Genomic DNA, 8,674 nt, shown 5'->3' on the forward strand with positions numbered 1-8,674 from the left:
TCTACTGGAGGTATGTCTCATTGTGCCACCACCAAAGGATTATTTAGAGCAGGTATAATGGAAATGTGAGCACAGCCCAAGGTGTACTAGATGCTTATGAGGTAGAACAGCACCTGAGCCCTTGAACTGGTAAGCGGTGGCCTTGCAGGATGGCTCCGCTGCCCCCAATGAGATCCGCTGATGGATACCTCTTACGGTAGTCTCCTGCTGGTGGAGGAGCCTATCGGCTCTCTCCACTGGTTGGAATCCAAGCCTGCCTGAAAATTCAGACAATCGCAAGCAGGCTTGGAAGCAGGACATTCCGGGGGGATGGACCACCAGATTTACCTCCTCACCATGATTAAGCTTGTTTGGTACTTGGATATTGTTGGTTTCCATTTTCGGGGCTGGGCAGGAATTCTCCTACCAGGCCAATTGGCTCCTTTTTGGTGGTTTTCACCTACCTCATAGCAATTGCCACAACGTATGGCAATTTAGGCATTGAATAAGTCTTAGTCTTGGGTGGAGGGGCGGTTGTAACCTTTGCCTACCCCTCCGAAGGAAAGGGTATGCTGGTAAAGGGATCTGGGAGGACTTGCTTCTGTCCAGAGGTCCAGGTGGGGGCTTGGGCCACAGCACTTCTCTAACTGGCGATCCCACGGCAGTATTCCTATTTGATGTATGTCATAGGACTCTCCTGCCTATGTATGTCATTTGCTGTATGTCATAGGACTCCTCTCCTGGGCTGGAAGTCAACAATTATACTCTGCCTATACCAAACCTGTACATCTGTAATCAATAAAGTCATGGCCTTATTTGCCCCCAAATATGTTGTCCTGTCTGGTTATTCTATGTGGAGGTAGGGGGAGGGAGAGGGTAGGTGGAGCTTGAACACTCAATTTCCTTGAAGAAACACACCAACAAGCCCAAATCAAAACAATTTTAATTGAACAGTCATATTACTTAAGGTTATGACAAACCCCTTACTCTTAATTAACAGCTTATATCTGTAGTTTATGTCTGTGGGCCTCTCCTTCCTGGGAACATATAAAGTTTCTGGTTAACATAATGAATCTGTATAAAGAACAACATGAAAAATTCAAAAACTGTGAGAAGCCTCACAGAATCTGCTGTAAAGAATTGGTAATCTTTGCATGCCTAAGTTCAACATGCAGAATCTTCCATGCAGTAGAAATGAAAATACTTTTCAGGATGTTGAGATTTAGGTTTTGGAGTTTGTATTATTTAAGTCCCACATTTGGAAATCATACTTCTTCCTAGGAAGCAAAACAGAAAACAAAAACACAAAATGAAACTCTCTCATACACATTTCATATGAATAAATGAAATCTCAGGCATGTGGATAAAACAGCATGTGATTCCCACACACCAACTTTGCACTGACTCCATTAGAGATGTTCACAATAGGATATAACAGGGTTAGCGAATCTCTTGTCCATGGGCCTATTAGGCCGCCAAGTCCTCCCCATATGCCCTACACCTGACATCATATATAACGTCAGGTGTGGGGCAGATAAAGGCCAGGCTCTGCAATACCTGCAAAGCATTGCATACAGATCTTTCCGAGATCAACACACAGTTATTCAAAAATAAATTGGGTTAAAAAATGCATACATATAGATACAAGATGAATGCTCTGAGTATATACTGACCTCATAGAACCTTCCCAGAGCAGGATGAGTTTCCTGTCTCTTCTTAAAGCTTACATGGCTATAGGCTGGATGCAAAATTCCTTTGGGTGCCTCTGCCTTGGGAGGAAAAAGTGCCAGATTATATTGGTGCTCTCCTCTTTGAAAACCATGAAACACACCAAATGGTGTGTGTGAGTTGGGGGTGGGGGAGACATACAGGAGGAGTAACCAGTGAGAGGTAAACCACCACCAGCAGACAGGAGCATGCCAGCATGCAGATTTGGAATGCAATCCTATACATGTTCCAAGTGGGGATGGACAACAGGTAAGTGCACACAGGATCACAACCTAAATTCACAAGAGTTGTAAAAATTAAACATCCACTGTTTCTATGTGAATGTGTAGACGCATGTCATAAACAAATGCAGCTGCTCAGTCAAATCCAGTTTGGACCTAAAAGAGATGGAAACATATGGAAGTACCCACAATGTATCAAATGGTCTGAAAAATACTGTTATAGGTTTGGGGGATCGGTCTGATGAGAATTGCTCTGCATTTCACCAAGACTGCATTTCACCAAGACTGCAATACATTATGCATACTCACCTGGCAGTAAATCCCACTGACCGGACTGAGGCTTATGTCTGAGTAAACATGCAAGGGATTCTGCTCTGATTCATCATTCAATGAACCAACTGGTTGTCCTTCTGGGGAGAAAAGCAATATTGGGGATAGCAGTAATAGTTAGGATGAAAACTATAAAACATAATCTTTGACCCTGCCCAATTTAAATCACAGGTGGGCAAACAGTGGTCTCTAATCTCATTTCCCCCTCAGCCTAGATTGTAACAGGGATAATAGGGATACAGGAGTACCAGTGATGGGACACTAATTCAAGGAAGGATGCTCTACCATGCAGGAACCCATGTTTGGATTTTAAAGAGCAGGCCCTCTTCAATTTGGCATGTACTGGCCGCACTGGAAGGGGTGGGGATATCAAATATAGGAGTCATGCTCTTTCCCATTGCATGTTAACTCCTTTTTCTTATGAGAGAGGGAAGTGGTAGTGGGAAGGAGGGCTCACAAGCTTATTAGGGCAAGTTTTGGCTCTCCTGACATGGTTGAACACCAGCTTGCATCAATCCAGTTCAGCATGGACAGTGATCAGAGAGCAACATCTGGAGGGCCACAGCTCCCTACCACACAATTCTGCCCGTTCATGCTTGCCTTTGCAACATGAGGACATAAGGGAAATGCACAGTAGATTCAGCTGGCTTTCTTGCTTGCTTGCGAGCAAGCCACAGATCTCACATCACTTGACTACATGCTTCAATCTAGACAATACAGGAAGAGAAAGAGAGAGATGATAAAGCATATCCTTACGTATTTGGTTTTCTCTTTCTGGATGTCTGTGGAAAGCAAAGATGTGTGAGATATATAAAGCTGGAAGGGCAGAGAAAAGTTCTCTAGTTTCAAATGTGTATGTAGACATACATAGAAAGTTTAGAGAGTTGCTGTGAGTTTTAATTAGCTGCAATCTATTACTGTTTTAGGGATGCGGGTGGCGCTATGGGTTAAACCACAGAGCCTAGGGCTTGCCGATCAGAAGGTTGGTGGTTCGAATCCCCGCAACAGGGTGAGCTCCCATTGCTTGGTCCCTGCTCTTGCCAACCTAGCAGTTCGAAAGCACATCAAAGTGCTAGTAGATAAATAGGTACCGCTCCAGTGGGGAGGTAAACGGCGTTTCCGTGCGCTGCTCTGGTTCGCCAGAAGCGGCTTTGTCATGCTTGCCACATGACCTGGAAGCTGTACGCCGGCTCCCTCGGCCAATAAAGCAAGATGAGCGCCGCAACCCCAGAGTCGGCCTAATGGTCAGGGGTCACTTTACATGTATTACTGTTTTAACTTTTTGTATACTTTAAATTATTGTTGTAAATTTTATTGTTTTATCTCTTTTGTAAACTGCTTTGAGGTTTTTCTATAATCAGGCAGTATATAAATTTTATGAAATACATTAATATACATCTCAAGCTATTAAACTAAAGTCAAAGATTAGCATGGGTTCTATTTTTTATTAAGTTTGTATGCTGTCCTTTATCTGCAGATCTCAGGGTGGTTTACAACAAAAACACAGACATTATATGTCTGCAATTACATTCCAGCAGGCAACTTCATTTAAAGCCAAATTCTCTCTCTTCCCATGGAGAATCAGCTTCCCACACTTCCCTAAATCTACCTATGGGTGTTGTACTCACAAAACAAGTATTAAAGAGTGGAAAGAAACTTAAGAGCCCCAGCTCAAGTGGAGGAGAAACTGCCCCCCATACAACATCTTGTCTGACTCTTCTTAAAAGACCAGGCGCTTCACTATATGAACTCATTTTTAAAAATATGATTAGATATAGTGCCGTACAACATTACTACTTGATAAATGACTGTCTGAATTTACCCATCAAGTTTTGCTACTACTTCTCCAATTTTATTACTGTGAGGAATAGAAGAAGTTGTCTCTGCTTGCAAATGAGTAATTTCTATTTAACCCAGGAGAAGATATGAAAGCATTAGTTCCAGTTACGATATGAAGCAAGTTTAGGCATGTCCGATATCCAGAAAAGAAATTGTTGCCCAGAATATGCTGTTCTGAAGAACAAAGGTGCTTTACTATATTTCCTGCATATAGAATCACGCTTTACTGAATTGAAGGCATAATTATGAAAGTCTCATTACACCTACCTGGTTGCTCTCCATTGGATTATACCTGAGAGAGAGATACAGTGTACATTGGATCATCTTAGATCAATCTCTTCATAGCTGCTATGACATAACACCACAATTATAAGACACACTGAACCATAAGGCGGCAGACATAAATGGGGAAAGTTCTGGACAGCTATTCAAAACTTGCCCCTCCCTGGGACATCATCCCACTTGTTCCTCCAATATCAGCGACAGTAGCGGTCATTCCTTCAACATGACATTTGTTCATTATATGTGTACACACCTTGCAGTGTGATCGCTGGAGTGGACATGCAGACAACATGCAGGAACATTATTATGCATATGTTGCCCATCCAGGAGCAATCAAGCAATAAGATGAACGTGTGCACAGTGTCAAGACAGAGGCATCATCCACACCCACCACTGTCAGAGAAACAGACTGTGCAATAAGACTATACTGAAGTAAGTTAGTTGTAACATAAATCGTAGCAAGGCAGGATTGCAGAGGGCTCATTTTAGTAGTTAGTTTTAATTATGATTGCTATATTTTGCTTGAACATTACCTCTTTTCTCCAGCACATAAAACAGTGCAGCACAGATAAGGACGGAAGCAGTTGTAATTCCAAATCCTAATGCTAAGGGCAGGAAAAAAACAATGCATGCATCAACCCACTTTATTCAAAAAGATGGAAAAGCTAAGACAGCAAAAGGAAACATGTTATACAATGGTGCATGCATAGTAAAGGTGGATACATCAAGCAGCATTAGGTGATCGTAAACCCTGAAAGTCTGAATTGCTAAAAAGAACAGTTTTTATTTTCATTTGTTAGATTTATATACTTCCCTTCATCAAAAGATCTCAGGGCAGTTCACAAGAAGCTGATTTGTCCAGATTTCTGAAATGTGGCATGGAGTACCCACAGTTTGATCATCGTGATTTCAGACATGCCCACTGAAACATGCTTATGATACAGTGTGTCTGCTGCTGTGGCACTTACAACAGAGCAACTCATGGGATCAACAAGGAGGTTTGCAAGCAAGAGTCTGGTAACAAGTAATAGATGTACTAGGCTTTGGGTTGGGGAAACCTCAGGTGCAAGGGCTAAATGTCTAGCCCTAGGGGTGTTCCCCAGGCCACAGCCCTCACCAGCCCTGCTTTGCATCCACTTGAGTGATTCTTGGCTGCCTGGAATGTATTATTGAACTCTAATGCTTCTTGTCTGCCTTGGTTGTAGAATCAGGTATGTGTACATAGAAGGATAAAATCCAAATGTGTTGTTCTGCCCACTTTTGCTTCTGGTTTCACCCACCAATGGCATGTGACCCTCAAAAAGTTGCCTCAAAGGGCATATGGCCACATTAAACCCTAGAATAGATTAAAAACTACTTACCTAAGCAAATTTCAAAACCTGTGAATTGAAAGCAAATGGGTTATACAAAAATTCTCTCTTTTTTTACTTTTCAATTTGTATTGCCTTTTACAAATTTATAAGAAACAGTATGTCAACCAACCAATCTTCTAGTCTCTGATCACTTAGGTTTTACAGTGGTACCTCGGGATGCGACTGGGATCCGAACGGAACGCAAGACGTGATGGCGCATCTGCATGTGCGCGAGTCGCGTTTTGCTGCTTCCACATATGCGCGTGACATCATTTTGAGCATCTGTGCATGCGCGAGCGGGAAAACCCGGAAGTAACGCACTCCGTTACTTCTGGGTTGCCACAGAGCGCAACTCGAAGGCGCTCAACCCAAAGCACATTCAACTCGAGGTATGAATCTACGACTTCAAAATGACCTATATAATTTCTTTCCTTTTGAGATGAGAATCATCCCTTCCTATTCTTCCTGCTAGAGTATCATTGCATAAGGGATGCTGCAGAGGGACTTTTTTGTGGCTTTCAGGAGCCCTGGAATAGATAGCAGTGCCTGCTGGGCTCTGTGATTCACGGGACTTTTGCATCTTCACCCAGTGATGGAACATCAATTCATCCAAAAGTCAAAGAAGGCCACAGGATTCTTACAGCAAGAATCCTGTGGCATTTGGGTTTTAGAGTAAAAACTCACTTACCTAAGGAACTTGCATTACTTGAGGCATCTGTGAATTGGATAAAAGTGGATAACTGGGTAAATGTGAAAGATGTAATTGCATTTCTTACCACTTCTGCTGTAGCTGAGAATTCACTCCATTTCTATGGTGCTTGCAGAGGTATAACAACATAGGGGTTACTGCCTATTTGAAGATCAGCCAAGGTGTTCTAAATGATTCACATTTATTACAATATCATTTAGAGCAGCTGGAGGAAAGAAATGCCCTTTGTGCTTTCTGCTCAGGAGGTACTGAACATAATGGGTTAGTTGCCAACTAATTTAGGTTGCATTCTTACACCTACTTACCTAGAAGTAAACCTCAATAAATTAATGACACGTCTCAGTAGACATTAATAGGATTGTGCATTAGTCACACTTATTTCCCATTGAAATCCATGTGACAGTCATTATTAGTCTCACTAGTTTCAATGGGAAGTGCAACTAAATTACTCTTTATCCAATCCAAATGTTTACCCCATTTACTGAAAATTCAATAAGCCATAGAACAGACCCAATAAAACATAAGCAAGAACTTAAGCAGCACACACATATACAATCAATAAACAGCAGAATCATAACTCTATCAAATACCTGGGGGAATAGTTCTATCCCAAAAACAAATGGATGTTAATGATGGTGCCAGGTTAACTTCACTGATGATGGGAGCTTTCGTCCAACATCTTTTGAAGGCTATCAGGTTAGGGAAGGCTGATTTATACCCGTATGGCAGATTTAACTGTGCCACTCTCTTATAGTTTACCAGTATATTTAAATCTCTGCTTCTAAAAACACTCTTTTGTTGTAGTGTAAGACTTTCCAGTAACTTCCCCTTTTTACCATCCATCTTTCAGATATACGGTTCTCAAAGGTTCCTTCAGAACTTTCATTTTCTTCACCTTTGCTCTATGGTATCATGACATGACATGCACCCAGTACCTTTCAGCTAAACAGCTGGTGAAATCTTACAATTTATGTAAGATTTACAATGGGCAGCTCTAACGTGTATGTGACCTGTGGACTTCTTGGAAGGGTATATGTATTACTAGAGCCACTTTATTTGAGGTTAAAAATGGACTCATTTCCTACTCGACTTGTTAAAGTATTATCATTGCCATTGTTTTGTATTTGAACTTCAAACTTCATGATTCTACACATTTTGAAAGTGAAACAGGGCCATCCACATTTAAAGTAGTGGCTTCAGTGCACTCTAGGACTTCCCAGGTATGCAGAAGTGGGTATATTTTTTGTAAAACATGAAATGAGAACTGAGACTATTTATTGGCTTCCAGGACCATGAGGCTGTCAAAGCCTCTTGAGCCCCTAACACTTTAATGTATCCTGTAGGGAGAATTACGGTGGGATGACTAGCAGAAACTGTTCCCACATAAACAGCAGTAAAGGCAGGGCTGTGGGTAGCAGGGAGGGGCTGTTGCCCCTGAACCTAAGCATTCTGAAGGATGAGAAATACAAAGGTGTCCTTTTCCTACTCACAAGCCCTAAACAGAACTATAAGCCTAATGTTAGGGGCGAGGTTTACCTTAGATACTTTGCTGTTACAATCATTCCTTCTAATAAGGAGCTAGGAGTGCCATGGCTCAGTTTGATAGGAGAGTGCATAATTAGCATAATTACCTGCATGTATCCTAAAATCTTCATTGAAGTCTGTTCTCCAAGTCCCCCTTTCTAAAAAATAAAAATAAAAATCAGAAATGAGGAAGAGGAATCAGCAGCAATCAAAGCAGTTGAAGCCTGAAGGAAATAAACTCAAAGCATTTTGGGTAGCATTAATGTATCACAAACATGCGCTGGATTATGGAGAAAGCTAGAGAGTTCCAGAAAGACATCTGCTTCTGCTTCATTGACTATGCAAAAGCCTTTGACTGTGTCAACCACAGCAAACTATGGCAAGTTCTTAAAGAAATGGGAGTGCCTGATTACCTCATCTGTCTCCTGAGAAATCTCTATGTGGGACAAGAAGCTACAGTTAGAACTGGATATGGAACAACTGATTGGTTCAAAATTGGGAAAGGAGTACGGCAAGGCTGTATATTGTCTCCCTGCTTATTTAACTTATATGCAGAATTCATCATGCGAAAGGCAGGGCTGGATGAATCTCAAGCCGGAATTAAGATTGCCGGAAGAAATATCAACAACCTCAGATATGCAGATGACACAACCTTGATGGCAGAAAGTGAGGAGGAATTAAAGAACCTTTTAATGAGGGTGAAAGAGGAG

At 41.7% G+C, this 8,674-nt stretch overlaps 1 protein-coding gene across 6 annotated transcripts; it reads right to left on the reverse strand.

Moving 5' to 3' along the window:
- Nucleotides 1-120: 120 nt before the first annotated feature.
- On the reverse strand, nt 121-7,361 carry LOC309517314 (uncharacterized protein). 6 transcript variants are annotated; one of them, XR_014213178.1, is made up of 8 exons: nt 6,420-7,361; nt 4,913-5,758; nt 4,365-4,389; nt 3,015-3,040; nt 2,238-2,335; nt 1,653-1,748; nt 238-1,256; nt 121-207 (listed from the first exon to the last, which is right to left on the reverse strand). XR_014213178.1 is itself a non-coding variant. In XM_082196462.1 (5 exons), exons 2-5 carry the CDS (start codon nt 3,121-3,123, stop codon nt 1,245-1,247), a joined length of 318 nt encoding a protein of 105 aa, XP_082052588.1. In that variant the 5' UTR covers nt 3,124-3,162; nt 3,515-4,283; the 3' UTR covers nt 906-1,244. The 6 variants fall into 6 exon arrangements, 2 of the variants coding, with proteins under 2 accessions (XP_082052588.1, XP_082052589.1); XR_014213179.1 differs by having other exon boundaries at nt 2,238-2,338; XR_014213180.1 differs by having other exon boundaries at nt 4,365-5,758.
- Nucleotides 7,362-8,674: the final 1,313 nt, after the last annotated feature.

The sequence above is a fragment of the Podarcis vaucheri genome (assembly GCF_965113315.1).
Source record: "Podarcis vaucheri genome assembly, chromosome: 13".
NCBI lineage: Eukaryota > Metazoa > Chordata > Lepidosauria > Squamata > Lacertidae > Podarcis > Podarcis vaucheri.

Coding starts and splice junctions, on each gene's coding strand:
- LOC309517314 (XM_082196462.1), bottom strand. CDS start 3,123: ATGTCTACATACACATTTGAAACTAGAGAACTTTTCTCTGCCCTTCCA. Junction 2,339..3,014: donor AGAAAGAGAAAACCAAATAC/GTAAGGATATGC, acceptor TTTTCTCCCCAG/AAGGACAACCAGTTGGTTCA. Junction 1,749..2,237: donor TCAGTGGGATTTACTGCCAG/GTGAGTATGCAT, acceptor TTTCCTCCCAAG/GCAGAGGCACCCAAAGGAAT.